We start from the raw sequence: 24,803 nt of genomic DNA on the forward strand, positions 1-24,803 counted from the left end.
ACCAGTTCTCGCCGCAGCCGAGCCCGGCCAAGGAAGTAAAGGTCAGCAGCCTCAGGCCTAAAGCTCCTCCCACCACATTGCACGAGACGGACGGCGCGCCCGATTTGTGTGTCATTTGCATACATGCATACATCAACGCCCAGGACTCGTCCCTCCCCCCCGCCCTCCCCAGCAGGTGGCCGACTAACCGCCTCGAGCCCCCGAGACATCCGCGCAAGCGCAGAGAAGAAAAACCGTGCGGCTCAGGCTTGAAAGCAGAAAAGTGGGCGGAGCTTCCTCCCCCTCCCCCTCCCCCTTCCCTTTCTTCGCCCTCCTCCTTTCCCGCTCTCTTCTGACTGGCCTCCTCCCGCCCTGACATGCAAATGAGGCGCTAACCGTCAGGTCGCCTTGGGGGAGGAGAGGAGAGGGGAGAAGAAGAAAAACAGGCGGGCGGCCAGCGGGGAGCTCGTGCACGTGCGCGCGCGCGGGGCAGGTAGGAAGCGCGCGCGGTTGGAGGGAGGGAGGGAGGGGGGGGCAAACAGGACGAAGAGGATATAAGGCTCTCAACGGCCGCGCAGGCGTCCTGAGAGCGCCCCATCTCTTTCAAGGCCGGCCGGGTCCCCTCTTCGCTTCTCCATGGTTGGGGCCTGAAGGACCTTTTGTGCCTTTTCCTCCTCCTCCTCCCGCGCCGCGGTGGGGCAGGTGAGGGCCGCTGCCTGACTGGGGCCCTTCCAGCCTCAGAAGACCCCCCTCCCCGCCCTCGAAGTGGGCGTTTGTGGTGTGGGGAGGGGGCCTTCGATTCCTCCGGGGAAAACCCCCCAGCTGAGGCGGGGCGGGGTGGAGGTGGCAGGAATTCTCCTCGCTCTGCGCCCCTCGTTTCCTGCTGCGAGGAATTGGCCCCCTCCGCCTTGTGATGGGGATGGAGGGGCCGCTGGTCTGTCTCTTCTGGCGGACAGGGTGGGGGGAGGGAGCAGCGCCCTTGCCCCTCTTTTCTGGCTGCTGTTCCCCTACGGGCCATCAGTGAGCTTAGCGAAGAACGGCGTGCAGGGGTCCCTGTCCCGAGGAGCTTGCAGTCTGAAGTTCCTTATGGGAGAACAGAAGGGAAGGTTAAAAAAAAAGCCGCGGACCCCTACCCTGCGCAGTGGGGCTTGCTCCCAAGAAAGTGTTTTTATGGTTGCATTGAACGGTACTTGGGTTTAGTTGGAGTAGAGGGAGAGGAGGATGCTGTATGCTTTCCTGAACGCCTTTGTGGACTAAGAGAGTCAGTTTGGTGTAGTGGCTAAGTGCACGGACTCTTATCTGGGAGAACCGGGTTTGATTCCCCACTCCTCCACTTGCAGCTACTGGAATGGCCTTGGGTCAGCCATAGCTCTTGCAGGAGTTGTCCTTGAAGGGGCAGCTGCTATAAGAGCTCTCTCAGCCCCACCTACCTCACAGAATGTCTGTTGTGGGGGCGGGGAGGAAGGTAAAGGAAATTGTGACCACTCTGAGATTCAGAGTGTAGGGCGGGATATAAATCCAATATTATCATCTTCTAAAAATAATGGGATCTGCAGAAGTAGAGAGGGCTTTTTGCTGGGAGGGAGCCACCTTGCTCTCCTAGTTGCTGAGAAGGGGGAGGTGCTGCTTCTGTATTTCCCCTGTGCATGGGCCATGTGCTGCCATTGGTGACTGACTTCGGTCTTGTTTCTGACAGTAACTTGCTCTTCTCCTGCTGTGTCTGGAGAAGGTTCCCTTCAGAGCTTCATGCAGCACTCTCCATCTGTTGGCTTATGAGGTCATCAATCCAAACTAGGCTTCTGCGCTCCTTTTTGACAGATGCACCGGTAAGGATTTCTGAAAAGTATAAGAAGATGAGTGCTGGGAGCTGCAGTTAATTTAAAGAGGGAAGAGAAATTTATGGCCAGTTCCTGCTTTTGAGTGCGTGGAGATCTAAGATCCAGAAAGTCAAAACCTTACACTTGACTTTTATTTTTAGAAAAATGGCCCAAAGCGTTTTGAGACCATTACTGCTCTTTTTCGAGGATATTTTCTTTGTGCAACCCATTGTGAAGGGAGCAGGAGCTTTCCCTCATATTATGTCTCTATTAAGTAGGTGAAAAAAGAGAGCTATTCTTTGTGGAAGGTTTTGTAAAAAGCCATTTGGGGGTCATTTAAAAAAAATAAAATTAAACCTGTGCCAGCTATAGATCTCCTCAGTGTGTTTTTCCCCCTTTTTGCCATGGGTTGTTTTATTTTACTATTTTTATGCACATCCTTTCTCCCCAATGGGGACCCAAAGTTGCTTACATCCTTCTCATCTCTATTCTATCCTTACTGCAACCTTGTGAGGTAGGTTAAGCTGAGAGTCTGTGACTGGCCCTAGGTTGCTTAGCAAACTTCCATGGCAGAGCATAGATTTCTACCTGGGTCTCCCTAGGAGACTCTCCTAGATCCTAGTCTGACACTCTTACCACTCTACAATACTGTCTCTCAGTAAGCCCTACTTATTGGGACTGACTAGTTAATTAGGATTGTCCTTACCCTGAAATCAAAGGAGCCTTGCCATTTTTTTCCTTAGGTCATTGGTGTAGATAGAGCCTCTTAGGAATGATAGTCTCTTACAGTGCATCTTTTACAGTGGGCTCTGGCCAGTGTTCCCTCTAAGCTGAGTTAGTGTGAGCTAGCTCACAGTTTTTTAGCCTCCAGCTCACACATTTTTGTCTTATCTCAGGAAGGATGGCCCCAGAGCAAACTAATTTATGCAGAAGCTCACAATTTTTATGCCGGTAGCTCACAAAGTAAAATTTTTGTTCACAAGACTTCACAGATTAGAGGGAGTATTGGCTTTGACTACAGTAACTCTGAATAGGGGTGCAATGTTAGAGACTGGATATTAATTTGAAGGCTTGTTTTAAATCATTTTGTTCTGAAGTGTTATTTAAGTCTGTTGCTGGGGTTTTTTTTTATGTATGTCGAGGTTATCTCATTACCACTTTTTACTAGATATCATTTTTTAAATGTTTAGTTTACACTGAACTTAATAGTAGGATGGTGTTTTTCCTCTTGAAAATAAGAGGGGTTTGTTGTTGTTTTACTTGAAATGTCACTGAGAGCTTTTGCATGGGAGTTGCTTTAGGTATAACAACTGTTTTATTTATCAAAACTTGTAAAACTGGAGTAGAGGAACATATGAAAAACCTTTTTAAAATTTTACTAGCACAAGGCCTGTTTCCATAATAACAATGTGTGTTGGTGATTGTGTCTGTGTATCAATTTTGGTTGGTCTATGATTGCATCAAATAAAGTTAAGTAGTAATGAGATATACAGAAGGTTAGGTTGATGTGTTGGTTTTTCCCATGCTGTCATTTTTGGTGCACAACATCTGTAATAATAGGGTGTTACAATAATGAAAGACTGAGTACATCCTTATTGGCATTGCTGTTAGCTTTCATGTGAGTCTATATACTTGTGTACTCTGTTTAAAAGCTAATTGACAAAGGCGGTTCTGCACACACCCATGTCTGTATAAACATAACTACTCTGTAGATTACTCCAAACCAACCAGTAAAGCTGTAGGCGTGTTGTTTGTTTTTCAAACCATAATGTACATTGTAAGTTGAAGCCCAAATATTTTGTTCTCTTGATTGTAATTCAGCATTTTACATTTTTCAACTGCTGTAGGGTGGGAAAAGTGTATTAAAATGTTACCTATGATCAGCTTCACGTGTAACTATGTAACTGAGCTGCTAATGTACTATATTTCATTTTACTATAGGATCATTTCTTAGCAGTAATAAGTTTAATGGCTACTGCTCGATGTATATCTGGTGGGTGGGAATGAAGAAAAGAAGCCTTTTTTTTTCTGTCCAGGGTTTTCATTGCATGACACAAGAAATTGCTTGGTTCCTGGCATTATTGACTGACTTTAAGAGAATTGATGTGGCTTCTACACAAAATGGTAATTTGTGTAGCTATGGCACAACATTTAATAGGTGTTCCAATTATTAAATGTAATATTAGTAATCAGGCATATAATATCTGGTCTAGTATCTGGTCTAACCTTATCATATTGTATAATTTTATGGAATTGTTTGTTAGCCGCCCTGAGCCTGCCTAGGTGGGGAGGGCGGGATATAAATAAAATTTATTATTATTATTAGTAGTAGTAGTAGTATCTCTGCATTTCAGATCATCAAGTCAAATATGTTGTCAAATTGCATTTTCTGTTAAATATTGAAGACACTGAAGACTTCTAAGCACACGATGAGTGACTAGATATTTAATGCTGGCCCTTAGAATTTTTTCAGGGTCTAGTTGAAAGATTATCTCTATGGTATCTCAATCTTCCATTCAGCATAAGCTTAGAAAAATATCTGTGCCTGGTAGTGGGTTTTTTTTTTGCTTGTTTTTGTCACTTTGCAGTGTGAAAATGCTGAACAAGTCAGAAGTGCATTTATTCTTTCCAAACTGACCTCACATCACTAAAGCTGCCAGCTTGAAGCCAGTTCTGTGGACAGTTTTTTGTACAACTACAGAGCACTCAGCTCTATTGTCACTCATTACGGACAGATGCTTACACACTGGGTATAGCTTAATTGTCTTTTTCCATAACAGAATGGAAGATTTGTATATATTGGGCAAACGTAGTTCATGCCTAGTGTAAGCACATTGTACTGTTCTTCAGACTCATGAAGCCTTGGCTCTGTGTATTGTTAATATAAGCACCAATCACGGTGAGGGCATTCAATTGTTGGAATAGTTGATGTGTTCAGCTTCAGTGCACTTACTGTGGTTTTAACCTGCCCCTCTGCTATCCTTTTTCTAGCAAGAGCCCTCAGAGGTTCTGTGAAGATGGTTGTTCCTGGGAGTGCTCCTGTAATTCAATCCGACCATAGTCTTGGAACAGACCTGGGCAGAGGCTCAACAGAAGGCTCAGCAATGGGTCCAGATGCAGAACCACTGACTGATCAAGTGGGCCCAGAACTGGAGGAGGTCCGGAAGCTGCAGGAACTTGTAAGAAGACTTGAGCTCCAGAATCAGCAGTTGAGAACTAGAAGCCTCCGAAGTGTGCCAGAGGCAAAATTGCTGAGCCAGGCTGATGCTGGAGTGGATAATTGCAATTCCAGGCTCAACGGAATGGAAATGAATAATAGCATCAACGCTTTGATGGATAAGCAAGAGCTGCAGATAGTGGCAGACCTGCACTCAGCACTAAGTAAAATGAAGTCAGAAGCAGAAGAGAGGGAAGAATGTTTGAAAAAAGATATAGAGGCCACAGTGCAGCATAGCTGTGCGACTGCTCTTGGGAAAGAGTCTTCCAACGCACAGTTTGTGAGCAGTACAAAAAAGAGCAGTGATGGTAATACCAGTGGCTTATCCAGTTGGGACTGTGGCAGCAGCAGAAGTGTTGAGCCAATACTGAGGATGAATGAAGAGACTACAGATGTAGAAGACCTTTTGAACGAGAGTGCTCTGGATGAGGTAGAAGTGCTAGAGCTTGAGAGTGGGACTGATGAAGAGGACAGCTGGTAGGTACCATGTTGCATGTCAAAATATTAAATGCTAAAAAGAAGGGACTAGTCTGCAGCCTCAATTTCTGAAGCAGGTTATTTTTTTAATAGGTGATATGAAAGTAGCAAAGCCTTTATCCTTTTCCAGAGAAACTAAGCCAAGGTACTTGAATATTGTCAGCAGTCTTTCCTAAGTGTAAAGCAAGAGCAGTTTATTAGTCTGTGGTTATTTGCTGTAGGCTTGAAGGCAGTCTGAAGGGAGCACTCAAAGAAGATCACAAAAGTATTTGTCAGCAAAACAGTATAACAGTGTATAGCAACTCAATTTGTAGGAGAAATGCAGGTTGGACTTGATCTCCCAGTGTCTTTTATAAAGTTGAAAAAAAGTCCAGTGGGGACCTGGCACCAGGAGAGAGCATCTTTGATACTCCCATTCCCCATTTTCCTGATTGCAGCATCCCTCTCCAACCCCTCACCCCTGAAGCAGCTATTAGCCCAACTGGGAGGGGAAGAGGACAAATATTTCTATTATGCCTGTATCTGCTCCCACCCCACCCCACCCCGGATCCATTTTGATTGGGAAAACTTTGTGGCTGGAAAGAGTTAAGCATCCTTGCCTAGACTTTTTTTTAAAATCCTCATCCAGTTTGTTTTCAGTACCTTTTTGTGTGTTAGTCGTACTTGTCATAAAATATAGTATGAGCAGTAGCCAAATTTTGGCATTAACAAATGACTGGGTCTAAGTATTTGGAAATAGAAGGGAGCCCATAATATGTAGCTTTTACTTTTTTCTTGCTGACAAATGCTTGCTGCTGAGTGGTGCTGCACATCTGTAATCAGTTACCTGTACAGTTCAGATGTTCACTTGTCTGTGGAAGTGATCTTTGGAGAACTGTATATTGGTTATGAAAAAAATCATATATGTTTTTGTGAAAATTGGCAGCTTTGTAATGTTTGAGATGACTGTGTTTGTGGAAGGGGTTAATAATTTTAGTCATATTTATTAATCTATTATAGATAACAACGAACTTGTTACATTTATCTTCCAAATAAGTTCAGGTTTGACTAACTCAGTTGAAGATACTTAGAACGTAAAAGAAGCTACATTGGTTCAAGCCAGTAGCCCATCCAGTCCAACACTCAGTGTGTCACACACTGACCAAAAACAAGGTGCCAACAGGAGGGCCACCAGCAGGGCCAGACTGCAGAAGCTTTCACACTGTGACCCTCCCAAGCACCAAGAAAACACAGCATCACTGCCCCAGACATATTGTTCCAGCTATCCTTACGGCTAATAGCCACTGATGGACCTCTGCTCCATACAAGCTTTCAGTGCTTATAGCCACTGTCACTTCCTGTGGCAGTGAAGTCCATGTGTTAATTACTCTTTGGGTGAAGAAATACTTCCTTCTATCAGTTCTAAACCTATTGCTCATTAATTTCACTGAGTGCCTAGGAGTTCTTGTATTGTGAAAAATGGAGAAAAGTACTTCTTTCTCTTCCCCATGCATAATTTTGTAAACCTCTATCGTGTCATTCCTCAGCTGTCATTTCTTCAAGCTAAAGGGCCCTAACCTCTTCATCCTTTCTTCATAGGGAAAGTGTTCCATCCCCTTAATCATTTTGGTTGCCCTTTTTTGCACTTTTCCCCATCGTATAATATCTTTTTTGAGGTCTTTATTCATTATCCACTCATTTTCAGTAAATGTATATTTTAAACTTAACTGCGAGGGAGCATCTGTTTCCCTTGCTTATTATGCTCTTCACTATCAAAAGAAACATTTGAACTAATGAGAAGCTGAGGCCATATCAGCATGAAGGCAAGACTTGAGCCAGAACCTTTAGCAGTCTTAAATAATCTTGATACATCTTCCACCTTTTGGGGAAATAGAGATATCATTCATCTTTAAATTATGATCTTGACTCAAATTTTAAGATTTAAATTAAGAATATAGACATTATTTCTGCTACCTGAGGTTAAATTCTTCATTCTACAGTGTTTCTTTCTATGAGGTAATCCAAAAGTTCTTTCCTTCTTTCGGCTAAAGTGTTGCTTTCAGAGAACTAAGCACCAGGGCTTTTCTTGTAGCAGGAACTCCTTTGCATATTAGGCCACACACCCCTGATGTAGCCAATCCTCCTGGAGCTTACAGTAGGCCCTGTAAGCTCCGGGAGGATTGCCTACATCAGGGGTGCGTGACCTAATATGCAAAGGAGTTCCTGTTACCAAAAAACGCCTGCTAAGCACCAATTTTGTAACTTTATTGTTCACTCATTTTCTTTTCCACAAGTCTCCTATTTTTGTAGATTTATTTGCATATTATTGACTAGAAATTCAATGTGTATTCTTGACAAGTTTTGTATTCTTAATCTGAATTTATTTTTAAAGAGGACTTCATGTTATCTCTCTGACCGTCCTACTGAAAAGCATGTTCCAGATGGCTTGTCTATTCTAACCACAGGCGTCTGAGTGGAGAAAAGCAGCAGCTAGATCACTTCCGTCCTAGCCATACCTTTGCCTGCTGAGCTCCACCAGACATTCAGTTTACAAAAACACCATGTGGAAGGAGTGGGGCACAAGATATTTTAAGTGGCCTAGTAAATGGCTTTACTTAATTGGCAGTGCAGCAGATGTGTGTGTGGAGTTTAGCTGAATAGAACACTGGCAGAGGAATAGGTTATACTTGCCTTAAAAGATGCAGTAATTAGGCCCTTGCTAAGAAAAAAATATAATTATTCCAATATACAAAAAGGGGGGGTTGGAGTTACCAGAAAATTTCCGCCCCATTAGTTTATTATCTATAGTGGGCAAACGGTATGCAAAACATTTAGAACTCCGATTAACTGACTGGATGCGCCTAGGCAACATCATAGGTCCTGAACAGATTGGTTTCTCCAAAGGCAAATCTGCTATGGATCACTGCTGCACTCTGGCCTTCCTTGCTGAAAAATATATGCATACCGGGTCAAAAAAATTATACGCTGCCTTCATCAATTTGAAGGGTGCTTTTGATTCAATAGATAGAGCCCAACTATGGATCAAGCTAGGTCACCTGGGAATGGACCCTCGTCTGCTGTTTCTCTTAAGGAAACTTCATTCTAATACCTTTTGCCAAGTGAAATTTTCTTCTAGCAGTGACTTGACTAGTAAAATCCCAGTGTTAAAGGGGGTTAAACAAGGTTGCGTGCTGGCCCCGCATCTTTTTAATCTATTTTTAACTGACCTGGCACAATTTTTGAACCCTGTCAACGGTCATCCACCTAAACTTGCAGGCCGAGCGGTCCCCTTATTACTTTATGCCGATGACACTACCATCCTCTCTTGTACAAGAGTGGGCCTGCAAAGGTATTTGAATGCCTTTTATGACTACTGTAATTGTAATTCACTTACTATCAATTACACCAAATCTAAAGTAGTTGTCTTTTCAAACTGCTGGCGCCCACAGAGATGGTTTATTGGCAATTCAACAATCGAGCAAACAAAAAATTTTAAATACTTGGGGATCACTTTTAACCACAAGTTAAGCTGGGTTTCACATCGTAACAACACCGTCAACTTGGCTAAATGTTCAGCTGCTCAAATTAAACAGTTTTTCTTTGCAAGGGGCAACCAATTAGTTCCAGCAGCTATTAAAGTGTTCAAAGCCAAAACGCTTGCCCAAATCCTCTATGGTATCCCTATTTGGATCTCGGCTTTTACCAGGAAAGTGGAGGGCATTCAAGCCTCATTCTTTAGACAAATTATTGGTTTGCCAAAATGTGTGTCCTACTTTGCTCTCTGCTCTGAAGTGGGTCAGTCTTTGGTGGAGACAAAAGCCTGGATTGCAGTGTTTAAATTCTGGCTCAAAATTCATTTTAGAACAGATCCCAACAGCCTTCTTGATTGTATGAAAAGAGACCCATATATTTCATCCTGGACAGCAGTGCTTCTGTCTAAACTCAATCAATCGGGGTTAGAGGTAGATGATTTTTCTACCGCTGATGAGTCATATATCTTCAGATGTATTAAACTGAGACTATGGGAATCGGAGGATACGAAATTACGGCCAACTGACCCTTATATTTGCTCTCCAGCTTCCTTAGGTCTTTATGCTTTTTGTGGCAAAATGCCCAATTATCTATGAGACCTAACCACTCCAAGTCATCGCAGGGCATTTATGTTGGCTAGACTAAACGCGTTTCCCTCCAAAGTTTTACAAGGGAGATATCAGCGAGTCCCTTTAGCCGACAGACTTTGCTCCTGTGGAGCAAATACCCCTGACTCAATCCAGCATATATTGCTTGATTGTTCTTTATACCATAACCTCCGTAAAGATTTATTTGGCAAGCTTTCTTTTTCTCCAGATTTGTCTATTCTGCCACCCTGTTATTATTTATTGAGTGATACTGAGGGGGTGGTTAGTGAGGCTGTGGCAAAATTTCTGGCTGACATCCTTAAATTTAATTCTGACCATGTTTGAATGCATCTGTAAGCTCGGTTTTATCTTGATTTTATCTCCAATGTTTAAATTTTTATATTCTGTGTATTTTTATCTGAATCTATTATGCCATTAAAGGTTTGGTTTGGTATGGTATGGTATGGCTAAGAAAAAAAATCAAAACAAAAAAATATTAGGTCTTGCTATTCTACAGAATTATAGGCCAGTTTCTAATCTGTTTTTAGACAGTGTCTTACAGAATGTGATGTCAGGCCTACTCCAGATTCGTGTATTCATATCAGTTTCAATTGAGTTTGAGTGATTTAGTTACCTTGGTCGACTCCTTTCACTAGGGGAAAAGATGGGTTAGTGCAACCCTATTGATTCTCTTGGACCTCAACACTGTCCAGTGCTGTCTACAGGGTCTTGGATTTGAATATGAGAATTGCTCTGCAATAAGTTCTTTGGGGGCTTTTTTTTGGCGGGGGGGGGGAGTTGCAAGGCAGATCTCAGAAGGTGGTGCTTTAGAGATTCTTTTTCTTCATGGGATATGTTCTATGTTTCCTGGGCTTCACTTTTATCATATTTTAATGAATCAGTAGGAGCCATCATTCAAGAATATGAAGGATAATGACACCAGTATGTTCTTGACACCCAGATTTTTTCCCTCTCATGCGAGGCAAGGGAAGCATTGGAGGTTCTCCAGATCTGGTATGGCTTCTGGAATCCCAATTACTGGGCTTGACCAGGAATGCCTTTCCATTTCAGATGATTAGCCAGCTATGCCTGCTTCTGAAAGAGGAATAACAACTATCATTTATGCCTTTTGCTCTAGCATCATGTGCTCTGTTTTGGGCTGCCCTTGAAAGTTATCCAGAAACTTTATTTTGTCAAAAATGCCGCCACCTGTTTTACTGGGAATTAGCAGCAGAGCAATTAATCTGTACTTCAATTTTTTTGGTTTGTAATATGTTCCCAGCCTCAGTTCAAAGTGTTAGTTTAGATCTTTTTAAAGTTTTAAATAATCTTGGATCACGCGATCTTCAAGAGTGTCAGCTAACAAATAAACCCTCCCACATTTTAATAAATGCTAGTGAGATCCTTGATGATCACTGGTGGATGCAATATCTGCATCACCAGGAGTAGGATTTTTCAGTAATTAACCTACTGTCATAGAAACCCCACTCCTCGAAGTCTGTTTAGACTTGGGCAATTTTCCTGCTTTAATAGGAAGGCTAAAAAGAATTAAAGAAATGCTGTTTTAAGCTGCTGAGTTTAACATTTGAGGTTTTTTGGTTTGGAAGGTCTTTCTGTATGTGTTCATTGGTTAATGTTTCAATTTTATCTTGTTAGTTTCTTTAGAAATTTCTTCGTTGAACATAATAAAGTATGTTGCACTTTACCAGCTAAACTACTGTATAGGAGTGGGTGGGATGGTAAAACTGTTGTATATACTTGTTGGATTGATATTGAACTTGCCCTCTCCTCTTTAAGGCTGTATGTCTCACCAAGAAAGTCATCTATAGATGAAAAGGAATCTCCCCTGAAATGGTGCAGGCAGGTGCTAGATCACCCAAGCCCTGAAACAGAAGCAGCCTGTCGTACCCTCATCAACAGGCTTGACCAAGGTACGTGAGCCCCTTATGGAGTATTGTGTGTTCTGTCATATCATAGGAACTGTTGAACATACAGTGCGGGCTGAAGTATCCAGAGTGCTTAGGGAAAAGTATTGAGGGATACAGTTCTTTCTGTGTTAAGGATTATGGCCTTGATTTCTTGATCTAGTCACTAGACTTCTTACTGCCGCTGGCTAAACCAGATAGCATTAGCATTAAGTGCTGGGCAGGGTGCCATGGAGATAATCTTACTAAGATTACTGTAAGAAAGATGGTGTACTTGATCCTTGGGTAGAGGTATCCTATTCAGATGAGGATTTCTGACTTCACAAGTGACCCTAAGAAACCATCCTTGTTCAAAGGCAAATATCTTAAATTTGCATTTAATTCCTCCACCTACTAAAGAAAATATTTGCTAAACTCCAGCTACTAAAGAAAATATTAAAGTTGCTTTAAAATCATATGTTGCCTGCCTCTGAAATGTAGTAATTTTCCTGTCAAAATTAGCCTCTACATTTAGTGTTAAGATTAATATGTGTATAGTCATTATTTGGAGGCTACAGCATCATATGGTGGATTTCATATGTGGAACAGCTATTGCAGAGTCTCTTTGCTTCATGTGCAGTTCTTTTAAATCAGGGGTCCCGAACCCCCGGTCTTTGGACCAGAACTGGTCCGTGGCCTGTTAGCAACTGGGCCGTGAGTTCTATAATTATTTCATTTTATATTACAATGTAGTAAAAAGAAGACGATGACCTTGGATTTATATCCTGTCCTCCACTCCTAATCTCAGTGGCTCACAGTCTCCTTTATCCTCCTCCCCCACAACAGGACATCCTGTGAGGTGAGTGGGGCCGAGAGAGCTCTCACAGAAGCTGCCTTTTCAAGGACAGCTCTGGCTGACCCAAGGCCATTCCAGCAGCTGCAAGTGGAGGAGTGGGAAATCAAACCTGGTTCTCCCAGATAAGAGTCTGCACACTTAACCACTACACCAAAATAAAGTGCACAGTTGTATCATCCCCAAACCATTGCCACCCCCCCCACCCCAGTCCGTGGAAAAATTGTCTTCCACAAAACTGGTCCCTGGTGCCAAAAAGGTTGGGGACCGCTGTTTTAAATGAAAGCAGTTATTTTGCCTCATTTATATAGATTGAAGATTGTGCCGTGGTATATTTTTGGAATTTAAAAGTATAAATACCTTTTTATTAAAACAAATATAACAATCATTTGAGAGGAAGCTGCATGCTGCCACATAAGTAATCTTTTTCTAATTTTCCCAACATAAAAAAAAAGATAAATTGAAAACCAAAATCATTAAGCTGCATACTAAAAAGACAGATTTATTTGGACTTGGATACAGTATTGTTAATTCAGCATTTTTCTGTGCCAATGAAAGATCAGTAAAAAAGCTCAGAATTAATTAAAGAGTAGCAATAGATTTTGATGTTCAATTATACTTTATAACATTATTGAAGACTGTAGTGTCATTCTGTTGTGCTGTGACACTTGCTATGTAAGCGTAGATGAAGATGATTAACTTTTATTAGATTTCAGGCCTAGTATATAAAATACACTTGACAATTGCATGTCAATTTTTTAATTACTAAGAACCAGTGTGTGAAAGATCCATAGCTTCTTTTCTTGAACTTTCTCTTGGACTTTAGACTTTAAAAGATGTAATGTTTGCATGTATTGAAACAGGCCTCTCAATTCTCATCCCACGTTAGCTCATTTCTTGACCTTTATTACGTGTATTTTCAAACATTAGGTTATTTGGCCTGGGATGGAAGGGAAACTGAGGCCAGAAAAAGGTGATAGGAATCTTCATTCTGTGAAGGCCTTGCTGCCATGGGGCTGGATTTTTTTTGGGGGGGGGGCGGTGGTTGGGGAAGAATTTTTTTATTTTTTGGTCTTTTGCCACTCTCCTTTTTCTCTGTGAGCCCAAGGCAGGGAAAATCAGTCAAATTAAAAATGAATTTATTCAAAATATTGCAGGTTGCAAGAACAATGTGTTTCAGACTGTATCCGATATCTATATGTTAGAGATATACTTTATACTTCCGCAACATATGAAAGTACTTTCACAGTTTCATTCTAAAACTCATGTACCAGTTAACAGTGCTATCACGAACTTTACTATTTTGATTCTTGGATCTAAAAGATTGGTATTGTGAATTCACTATGTAATGATTTTAAAAACTTTTTAAAGTATATTGCTGATCCTTCTGAAATGAAGAATATGGTATTTGAGGGTCCCCCCCATCCAGTTTTTGCACATTGCATTGTGGGAAGCAAGGGAAATGTGAGCTCTTCCACCCCTGAAGTTTTTCCCCTGCATCTTGACCACACCTCCCCTTTTGCACCAGGTCATAGGAATTGAGTGAGCCAAAACCTAGCCAGGCTGTAGAATGCAGGTAAAGCTCTTACAATTGGTAAAGAGAGGCAACATATCCTTCCAAAGCCTGTTTTTGTCACTTGTCATCATGTTAGACTGTTTAGAGAAGCAGAATTGCAGTTTGACTCCCTGGTGCATGATGGCAGAAGACTAATCTGTTTTTTTCCAATTGATGTTGCTTAAGTGTGTGTCTAAGGGAAGACTGTAACGTTTTTGTGCTGTCAAAGTATCCTTGCATTGGTACCCTGGCACTGGGTCATTGGAAGGATGAAGAAAATAACAGCTGAAATGGTTTATTATTGTGTATGGTGCTTCTGCTTTTCATTTCATGGCCAATTTGGATACTCTAAAATGTGTTCAACTGGCGCTCAGAGAATTTTAAATGCCCTTTTTGTGTGTGGGGTGCAGTTTGAGTTGATGAGTTTAAAAATTGTTCAGAATAGAGCCTTGATTGTTCTCTGGTCTAATAATGCTACTCTTCTTTGAACTCTTGTTGTTTGATCTTAGCTGGGCACGGCAATGGGAAAGTTTGCTCAGATGTAATGTCTGTGTGGCAATTACCTGTGCAACTTTGGTAGGGTTTTTTTTTTAGTAGCTCTTCCAAAACTATTTCTTGTGCTTTAAATGAACGCACTTTAAAGAGGATTAAGAGGAGGTGGCCAAACTTCTTTTCCTACAGAATTCATATACTGAACTGTCATGGCACTGCTCTACCTGTGCATGGCCCCAGTAACATGCTAGGATAGCTGATTAACACCAAATGTACATGTTTTCCATCTTATCCTGTATGTATTTGCCCCGACCTGGATAGCACAGGCTAGCCCAATCCCATCAGACCTGGCTAGTATTTGGATGGGAGTTCTCCAAGGAATACTAGGGTTGTGAGGCAGGCAATGGCAAACCACCTCTGAAACATCTCTTGCCTTTAAAACCTCACAGGGTTGCTATGTCAGTTGTAACTTGACTGCAAAATATATATGTATATTATGTTTAATACCTATGTATTATGTTTAAACATTACAGTAATCTGTTCTATGCCATATTGGATAGGGGGAGAGGAGAAGGCTAGCAAGCTTGCTGGTATGTATGTTCTTTGCACTGCAACGAGGCTTGCTTGCATAATGGGGAAAAGGCCACCAACTGGCTGGGGGGGGGGAAATCCTGTCCCTGTAAGCGAAGTTTAATATGTAGAGGTCTGCAGTTAAAAGATTTGCATAGCATGGAGCTAAATAACATTACCTGACCATTGCTGCAGATCAAACATATTAAAAGGATAGTTAGAGGTACCAGTTTAAATAGTGGCTGCCCTACTTAGGAATCATTTATCTCCTTTCCCCACTTTCAGGGGAGATGAAGTGACTATCCCTGCACTGAGTGTTCTCGCCTACCCTTCTGAATGTTACCTGGGAAGTAGGGGTAAAAGTTGAATAGCTATGGTTTGAGTGTAGCCTGTCAAGGTGGGCATCACAAGATGAGGCAACAGAAATCACACGGTTAAGCTGATATTTATAGGCCTGCAATATTAAGGAAGAGAACAAGTGGAAAACTGAGAATTGTCGTGTTTCTTTTAATTCCAGACATTTTAATCTGCCAGTCATAGTTGGAAATCTAATAAGTGGTTTGTATCCTGGTTCAGGGGGTGAGTGTGTCTGGCATGTAATGCATGCAAATGGTCATTTGACATGTGTGTCTCCTCTCCTTTGTATCAGTGTTTAACTTGGTATTGTTTCATGGCTTTGTATCTTCCTCTAGCCAGTAGATGGAAATCCCTGTATTGCAGTCCACTGGCGTCTCCAAGTGTGCATAACTTGAATACAGACGCAGGGTCCTGTAGTAATGCATTAAACTCTCCTGGGCACTACAAATCAACTAACAAACCGCTACTAACCTGTGGCAGCTCAGGTATGGCATGGCACTGGGGGCCCTTTCAGAGGACTGAAGGTGGGAAATGCATGGGGCTTGGGTGAGGGGGTGGTGGAGGAGGCGAGACTGCATATGCGAAACCACTCAATGTGATTGCTTAGGTTCTGCCTTCACTCAATGCTTCAGGAAACTTTTCCAGCTCATATGCCTTTCTGCATCTGTTCTGTCTCTGAAAGCTTTTGAAAGCTCTAAATGGAAAGTCCACCACTGGGGGTGCATCACACTGTCTCATTCCCAGAGCATTTGATTGGTCCTTAGGACAAAGCCCTGGCAGAATTGCCTGTTCAAGCAGAGTTTTCTGCTCTTTCAGTGCCAGCTCTGTTGCTTCATTTTTGTTATTACTTGCACATACAATAGTTCCTGTGTTTGATGAGCTTAGCCTGTGCAATCACAAGACCTTAAATAAATAAAACGGAAGGGGGTAGGTTTTGAAAATGCTTAGTCTCTCTAGGGGTCACTAATTTTCTCAAGAGAGGCATGGCTATTATGCAAAGGTAGCAACAGCTTTCCAAATGTTTACCTTGGTGTAAATCCTCTTAACATGGTGCTTGGCATGCTCATTTATTAGATGTAGATGTGCAATACATTTTAGAGTTAAGAACTTGCATTTAGTCGGGATATTTAAGTTACATTTTGCTTAATTTCTAAAATCCATGACCAGGTGAGAAACTGTCATAACAGTCCCCAAAAACATTGCTTGGGTTTTGGGGGTGGATTGAAACTAGGCATCAAACGATTTATGAACTGGTATAATCCAGTTGCTGTCATGGGGATAACTTTCTTTGTTGTTTCTTATGAATGGAATGCATAGGTGGGAATAGCAAAACTGAAACTATGGTATCTCTTAGTAACTTTGCTTACTTTTGGCCCTATAATTAACGTGGGTACATTTGAATGTACAGAGATGCTTTTTTCCTCCATCTGAAGTACAGAAAAAGCAGCAAAATGTCTGTTTCGTTGTACTTTTTTCTGGTTTTGGTAATTTATGCTTGAAGACCAGCTTGATCAAAAGGCAATATTAAAAATTAATATTTGTAGAGCACACTTATCAGTTGTCATTTTAGAGATTGGTTACTTGGGAATCTCTGAGCAAGCTTTCACTGTGCTGGAGGAGTGGAAGGCATATTCTTAAGGGACCCCCCCCCCGCCAAATAATACAGGGGAAAGCTTTAATAGCCACTAATGAACATTTGGTGGGGCAGGCCTCAAACAGTTGTCAGTGTACAAACAAGTAAGTTAGGAGCTCCTGCAACTCTTCTGCAGCTTTTTATTGGGCTTTTCACTTGCCTGCCTGTTCCGTGGCAATGACAACCATGGCTATCCTTGTATTTATTTATATACTTCATTATTGCTGTAATAATCCAAGAAATTTTGAAGAGGTTAGGATTAGGTTTCATGGTAGCAGTAACTGAAAAACACTGTAATTAATATACAAAACTCAGCAGGAATTTGGGGTGCAAAATGACCCAAGGCTTGCTGCTGTTGAGTCTGTTTCTATTTAGCCTTAGTAATTTTAATTTTATTCTGTGGGATGAATCAACATGACAGCAGCTGTGCAATGGGTCTTGGGGATTTAAGACTGGTCAAGTGAGATGAATGCACTTCCTGCTTAGACATAGCTCTTGCCCTATAATTAATGTGGGTTCCTCTTTAATGACTAAAATCCATTTCCTTGAATCCCTGCTACTGGTAAATGGCGACTCACATTTGTTGTATGCAGCTAGTAAGAATGGCCCTTAAGCAACAAGCCTGTGTTTAAATTTTGGTAAGTATAGATACTAAAGCCCCCAAAAAATGCCTCCCCCCACCAAAAAAAAAGCACTCTGTAAAATCTTCAAACTTAGCCTTGATCCATTCTGTGTCTGAGTTTGAAAAGGAGGATATGATAATCCAGAGAAATCCAATCCAAACTCCGGGAGATCTTTAATTATTGCAACTCAGGTGACTTTGAGGTTAGATCCTGGGGGAAGTGATTTTTGCTGATTTCCGCTCTGCTGCAGTAGGCCTCCCAAGTATTCCTTCATGTTTATCCTAGAGACCTTGCTCCCCATGGGCAGCAGTTGGCATTTCAGTGAGATGGGGGAGGCAAAAGAAGTCACACTTCCATGCAAGGGGCTTAAATGGGACCCAGCCCATTAAAAAAATGGAAGAATTGGTCATCTGGTGGAGCTAGTTGCTGTCAAATATTGGCATGCATGTCTTTGACTAAGAGAGGGATGGATGTCTTTTGTAACCAGTGTTCCCTCTAAGCTGAGTTAGTGTGAGCTAGCTCAGTTTTTTTTTTTAGCATCCAGCTCGTTCATTTTTGTCTTCGCTCAGGAAAAATGGCCACAGAGCAAGCTAATTTATGAAGTAGCTCACCGCTTTAATGCCAGTAATTCACAAAGTAGAAGTTTTGCTCACAAGACTCCACAGCTTAGATGGGAGTATTGTTTGTAACATACAAGGCATGTCTGCAAATGAGTATCTTATGAAATACCTCACTCCAACTTCCAAAATACCTGGTCTTAAATGAATGAAATGAAGGTGATGCCCTTTTGATATCAGTTTCTTAAAAACATTCCTACTGCTGCTTTGTCCCATTGTTTAAATTACAATGCAGCATCTGCTAGTTGAAAGCTTTTGGTACTTGGGGTGGGCAGAGAGTAGCTGCTAGAATTTTCACTAACTAAACTAAACTTCTTCAAGGCCTGTCATCCCTCCCCTGAAGTATTGTAGGACAAAGTGACACAGTGGCCATAGGCAGGCAGGGTTTGCCTGGAGTGATGCATGAAGTAGCAAAGCCAGAACACTTTCTAGTGACCTCTAGAGATGTTAACTTTTAGAAAACTTTGATGCCATGGAGAAAAAGGATAACACCTCTCCCCCTTTTTTCTTGGGGAAAATTGAAATATATGCAATATCCACTTTCTTATCAAACCCTCAACTTATGGTACCGTTTTAACAGCATAAAATGCATCTTTAGGATTTAAAATTATAGCAGTTTGACAAATTTATGAAATTTAATATTATAAATGCCTCAGTTTTCTATGAGCATAATTGCAAATTTTCCCAGTGCTAAACAGAGCTGGAAACTGCTGCATCCTGTAGTGCCTTAGGCTTTGGCATTCTAATGGCTGGGGGAAAAACAAGTTGAAAGCAGAATAAATTTTGTAGTGTACAAACAAATGTGTTTGTACAATAACAGTCTCTTACAGAAACAACAGGACTAGCAGCATATATAATTATTTTAAACTTCGTTTTGTTGGACTGGTGCAGAATTGAATATAATCATACAAATTACAGCTCTTCATTGTGGACAAAATGGTATTTCAGCAATAAATATATCCTTAGATACTGTGTCTGTGGTACATGCAGAAATAGTCTAATCATCGTAAACAAAAATCTTCATACAACACATTTCAATTGAGTAAAACCTTGAAGTGGAAATCATTTCGTTCATCCCAAGAGAGAGTTGAGTTCCTTTTCAGTGCTCTCCAAAATGTTCAGTTTTTCCCTTTGAAAAATGAGGGGTGGAAAATAACAGGGTAGTTGATGCTTTCCTAGTTTGTTTTTCCTGGGCCTTGATATCTATAGTTGCTTCCTGCCCCAATAGGTGGTAGAGGCCTTTTGTCAGTGTCCTGAGATATGAACTGTTAACCTCAACATCTGTGCTTATCACACATTTAAAAAGAATGTTACCTGTAGAGGTCTTCCTCCTTCATCCTCTGGGTTAAAAAAAAGACATTATATTTTTAGGCCATTTCTAGATAACCCTACTAGTAAACTTGGTCAATTTAGTTTGAAGCCTCACTGTACTTGTTAGAAAAAAATGGGATTGTTGACTTAGTATGAGAGTATTTATAACTGAATATTGAAACATTGGTTTCTATTTTCTCTCCTGCCACCTCTGAAAGGTTATTTGAGTATGCATTCAGCATTAAGCTCCCAGTCCTCCGTTGAAAGTGAACTCAGTACATCAGATGACTCCATATCAATGGGATACAAACTGCAGGATTTGACCGATGTCCAGGTTATGGCCCGCCTACAGGAAGAAAGTACGTGAAAGCCATTTAATCCCTCATCTACATCAAGACCGCCTTTTCTTCTAGGAAAGGGCTTTTTTTTAAAAAAGCCTGTATATGCCAAAATAAATTTATTTGCTATTTATTCTGTTTTGTATTGTTTTAAATAGCTGCACAATCTGATCACTTAGCCTGGACAATTAATTGAATGGCTTTGCCAGGAGAGCCAGTTTGGTGTAGTGGTTAAGTGTGCGGACTCTTATCTGGGAGAACCGGGTTTGATTCCCCACTCCTCCACCTGCACCTGCTGGAATGGCCTTGGGTCAGCCATAGCTCTGGCAGAGGTTGTCCTTGAAAGGGCAGCTGCTGGGAGAGCCCTCTCCAGCCCCACCCACCTCACAGGGTGTCTGTTGTGGGGGAGGAAGGTAAAGGAGATTGTGAGCCGCTCTGAGACTCTTCGGAGTGGAGGGCGGGATATAAATCCAATATCTTCTTCTTCTTCTTCTTGCTGAGTAAATAAAATTGTCCTCACCAGTGTGGAATGTAAGGAGTGGACTGATGTTGCTCTGGTTATCTAAGGCTTGGTACAAACTGACTTTCAAGCTCATTGCAGCTGTTCTAGAGCTAGGGCAGTCTTTAGCACAGAAGGCTGGGGTTGTTGGCTGGAATCTGAACAGAGGATGCTTCTGCTTAGAACTTGCCTTCCTAATAAATTACAGAAAAAGAACAGGAGCAGAAGACATGACTATGTAGGTTGGTTTATTGTTATCTTTTTGGAGATGGTCCACAAAAGAAAGTGGGATGAATGGAAGGGTCGCAAAGAAGCTTGCTTAGCAGACTTCGTTCTCCTTTTTTTCATTAGTATTTTGAGAATCCTGTTCAAACACAACCCTCCCCCTCACATAGCTATCCACCACTACCTTTTGCCATTTTAGGCATGTTTTTAACTTGAGTTTTTTCTTTAAAAATTGGGAGCTCAAATGGATTTGGGGTTGCAGAGCATGTGCTGGGGGGAGAAAATCAAATGCTAAAGGATTGTCTTTGTGCTGTTTGCTCCACCTTTAATGTAACCAGCATTACCAAAGTTGCCTAGCTTCTCTGATGAGAATTTAGAGTCACATTTAGAGAATTTAGATCCAGCAATGATTGTGTCCTCTATGGCCATATTTAGGTCTCCGTCAAGACTGTGCTTCCAGCTCAGCCTCCGTTTCTCGCCGCAGCTCCAGTGCCTCCTTGCATTCTTTGCGCAGAGGCACCTACAGTGACCAGGACTTTGACACATACAGTCTGGATGACGAAGATGACGACTGTTCCCTTTCCTATCACAGCAGCCACAGATATTCTCCATCCCCCCTCAGCTCTCCACGGTGCCAGTCCCCATCCACAAACACGGACTACGGCAGGGCGACAGGCACCCGGATTCGGCCCCCACGGAGAACAATGCAAAGTCCTATGCAAGACAGATTGAAATACTCTGGGAATGAAGGTATGTGATACAGTTGCCAAGTATGCCCAATTCTGGTATTCTGGGATGCATAGCTTTAGCCAGCTGGGGTATATGTATGTGTTAGAGAATATACATGGAAGCAATTGTATTCCTTGCCACTTCTCTTTCTGCACAGAGGAGCTGCGACACAGCATGCCTAACCTGGCCAGAACAGGTCTGCGTTCCTTGGAGTCTGTAAGGAACAGCCGCAGCTTGGAGTCAGATCTCCAGGTTCCTGGTAACCGTCTCTCCAGAATCCAGCAACCATCAGGCAGTAAGTCATGAATACTCTTGTGATTCATTTGCTATTCTGCCTTAAAATCCTGTGGTCTTATTTATGCCCTCTTTCTCCCTCTATTTCAAGGTCTGGCACCAAGCAAGCTCCGCTATTCCTCCGGCGCTGGGCAGTCTCCTTTAACCGTCCGACAGCCAATGAAAGCAGGCTCCTGTGCAAACACTCTCCTACCCCCACGACAGCCTGTTAGAGCCACTGGTTATGCTGGTCCTACTGGAAGAGTTCGAAAGCTGCCATCTTCCACGCTCAGCCCAGCTTCTGCAGGCAGTAACAGTTCTGTAGCTAGAAGCAGTTGTGTAACCACTGGAGCAAAGAATTCCCTGGCTAAAAACCGAACATCTGTAGGGGGAGCAACTGCTCCAAAGGGCAAGTTGAGCCAGCCAGCCAAGAGGTAAGAACAAAGTAGCCTGAAATGGTAGGTGAAGAGACAGTGACACTATGTCCTGCAAAGTGAGCATTGCCAAAGTGAGCACTTGGCCATCATATGTCGAGTTCCTGTTTCCAGGAGCTTACAGCAAGGCTGGTTTTGCTGGTGCTGAACTGGATGAATGACTGTTTGTATAATTCTGTTTTAAACAGAATGGATATTTGCAAGAAAGAATGTCATGAATGAAATTGGGATGTTTGATCTGTGTTGCTTGTGAAGCTGGCCTCTGTGGGACTAGGTCAAAACCAGTGTCCGTGGTCAGCAAGGAGCCTGATGCCAGATAGCTACAGGGCTGTCAAGAGAACTTTTTTCAAAAAGGACACTTGTGTGATTTTGACAGCCAATGTTGTTCAAAAATATGCACATTAAAATCTGAACAGTTTTGCTTCCTCAGTAATTTATATGGGGGCAAGAGGATGTAAAAAATCCTCATTCAGTGGATGCATTCTGGCAAGAGATATATTCTGTGAGTTTGCTGATCACACTTTTCTTGAGAGGTAGTACGGTATAGAGCTTATAGTGATAGGCTACAATTGGGTAGATCTTCATTTCATCGCCTGCTAAAACATGAAGTTCACTGGGTGACCATGGGCAGTCAAGTCACTCTGTCAGCCTAACCTACCCTCATAGGCTTGTGACTATAAAATGGAGAGAGCCACGTGTGCTACCTTGATCTCCTTGGAGGAAAAATGGGATAGAAAGTAACATTGCACAACTCTAATAGTACTTACCTAAAGTAGTAAATCTGTATATGTTCCAGCAGATTTCCAAAAGCCGCTGTTTCTATCGATGACTCTTGGAAGGATGGGTGTTACTGAGCCAATGTGAAGAAATGCTGAAAAACAGCCAGATATTGATGATTATGAGGTAGGTGGACTAAAGCCCAGCTGGCTGGGCAGAAGAAGGTCGTGGAAGCTCACTTCCCATTGCTACCGGACTTGACCAACTTGGACAATCTTTACTTGAACTGAGACCTCCTCTTGCCTTTGCTTTGACTTGATGGTGGAAACTGACTGCCTTTTTGTTCCTGCTGTTATGTTCTTGCTGCTGAGCCCAGATAACTATCTGATAGTAGCACCCGTATTTGGAATATATATATATATATGGCGGCCTGGTGTCTACACTTGAACTTCCCCCCCTGTGCTCACAGAAGAAAGTAGTGTGGGTTGAAGTTCTTGTACTACTAGCAAGAAGCTTTGATTCCTTGGCACTTTTGAGGGGCATTAGAAAAATAATGAAAATTTGAAAATGTCACCTGGAGCATCAATTTCCCTTCCCCCCGGGGACTGAGAGGTTTTTTAAAAACTTGTTCTATATTAGGTATTTCCTCACTACTTTTATTATTGTAGAGGCTGAAGCAGGTTTTTATATCTATTGGTAATACAAAATTTGTATCTCCTGTCACAAGAGAGTGTCTCAGCTCACAAACCAGCACCACCACCAGTTAAGACTTTTGTGCTGTCATGTGTGCGGGATTGCTGTGAAGTCGTTTTGTACCTGACTTGCTCTCTTTTGAACTGGGTGTAGGCGATGGTGCTGCTTCCAAAAAACCCCCCCAAACCCTGACCACAAATCAGGTATTTCTCTCTGGTTACCCTCACCCCAATCCCAAATGCTAAAATGTTCTGTTCTGCTTTTGTATAACTTTTCTACTGTGATTTTTTTTTTAAGTGAAGGAACTGGGTTTTTAAACTAAATCAGTGGCCGCTGAAGCTTATTGACTGCAAGAACACAATCATAACTGAGAATGCAAACTGGCCTGCCAGCCCTATTTTCTGCCACCAATGTGACTTGATATTGTAGTTAATAAATGTGAAGGAGCTAGTAATACCTTGCCTTTAGTAGCAAAGTGTCTCTTGCTTCTTTCTTTCACTGGTCGAATTGTAATTTGATGGTTATGGCGATTCCCCTTCAAAGCACTTACCTTACCTGAGGCAGTTCAGTTCTCGAGACAGAAGAGTTCTTTTCTGCCTGCTGCAACACTTCCATGTATCTTTGTACTATTTTTGCACGGGGAGGGGGGAATCTTTGGTACATGGACAACAGGAGCCTATAAAGAATGTATTGAACAAAATCAAAGCTCACCCATTAAACTCACTTGACTGAGACATTTAATGATGCTTAATGCGGTGTGATGCCTAGTTTCCTTCCTGGCTGTGGAGATAAGTTCTGACTCATATGAGGTATATTTGCTATTTCTCACTCTTAATTAGTAAGTACTGCTTCCTACAAACATTATGCAACATGCACGTTTGGAGATTTGTTCTAAAAAGAGTATGGCTTAAGAGCCATTCAAAATGCCTACAGATTACTTCTGTATATGTGGGATGGGATTCAGCTGTACCATCAAAATCAAATGTACAAATTATGTCAATAGGCAGTTATTTTTACTGTAGTTAAGCAGTTGGGATGAGGAGAGCTATGTCTAACATTCAGATTGGTGGTCAAATTTCTTTTACCTCATATGGGAAAAATTGAAATCATGAAGTTTTGGAAAGTAGGAACTTCTGTTTGTTTGTGGTATAGAGTGCTGCTTCTCTATAGCATTGGAAAAAGTCCAGAAAAGGGCAACTAGAATGATTAAAGGGTTGGAACACTTTCCCTATGAAGAAAGGTTAAAACGCTTGGGGCTCTTTAGCTTGGAGAAATGTCGACTGCGGGGTGACATGATAGAGGTTTACAAGATTATGCATGGGATGGAGAAAGTAGAGAAAGAAGTACTTTTCTCCCTTTCTCACAATACAAGAACTCGTGGGCATTTGATGAA

General features: G+C 41.9%; 1 protein-coding gene across 7 annotated transcripts; it reads left to right on the plus strand.

Annotated features, from left to right (window-relative positions):
• The first annotated feature begins 310 nt into the window (after positions 1-310).
• LOC132579575 (SLAIN motif-containing protein-like) lies at positions 311-23,885 on the plus strand. Of its 7 annotated transcripts, none has more exons than XM_060250033.1 (10): positions 311-472; positions 1,676-1,805; positions 4,788-5,490; positions 11,385-11,518; positions 15,654-15,803; positions 19,721-19,861; positions 21,000-21,314; positions 21,451-21,588; positions 21,679-22,000; positions 22,797-23,885. In XM_060250033.1, exons 3-10 carry the CDS (start codon positions 4,814-4,816, stop codon positions 22,852-22,854), a joined length of 1,935 nt encoding a protein of 644 aa, XP_060106016.1. In that variant the 5' UTR covers positions 311-472; positions 1,676-1,805; positions 4,788-4,813; the 3' UTR covers positions 22,855-23,885. The 7 variants fall into 7 exon arrangements, with proteins under 7 accessions (XP_060106016.1, XP_060106018.1, XP_060106015.1 ...); XM_060250035.1 differs by having other exon boundaries at positions 22,800-23,885; XM_060250032.1 differs by lacking the exon at positions 311-472 and adding an exon at positions 507-681.
• Positions 23,886-24,803: the final 918 nt, after the last annotated feature.

Source organism: Heteronotia binoei, chromosome 11 (assembly GCF_032191835.1).
Source record: "Heteronotia binoei isolate CCM8104 ecotype False Entrance Well chromosome 11, APGP_CSIRO_Hbin_v1, whole genome shotgun sequence".
NCBI classification, from domain to species: domain Eukaryota; kingdom Metazoa; phylum Chordata; class Lepidosauria; order Squamata; family Gekkonidae; genus Heteronotia; species Heteronotia binoei.

Excerpts from the sequence above, each read along its gene's own strand:
- LOC132579575 (XM_060250033.1), top strand. The coding sequence starts at position 4,814 with ATGGTTGTTCCTGGGAGTGCTCCTGTAATTCAATCCGACCATAGTCTT. Across the intron at positions 11,519-15,653 it reads CATCAACAGGCTTGACCAAG|CCAGTAGATGGAAATCCCTG; the intron begins GTACGTGAGCCC and ends ATCTTCCTCTAG. Across the intron at positions 22,001-22,796 it reads TTGAGCCAGCCAGCCAAGAG|CAGATTTCCAAAAGCCGCTG; the intron begins GTAAGAACAAAG and ends TATATGTTCCAG.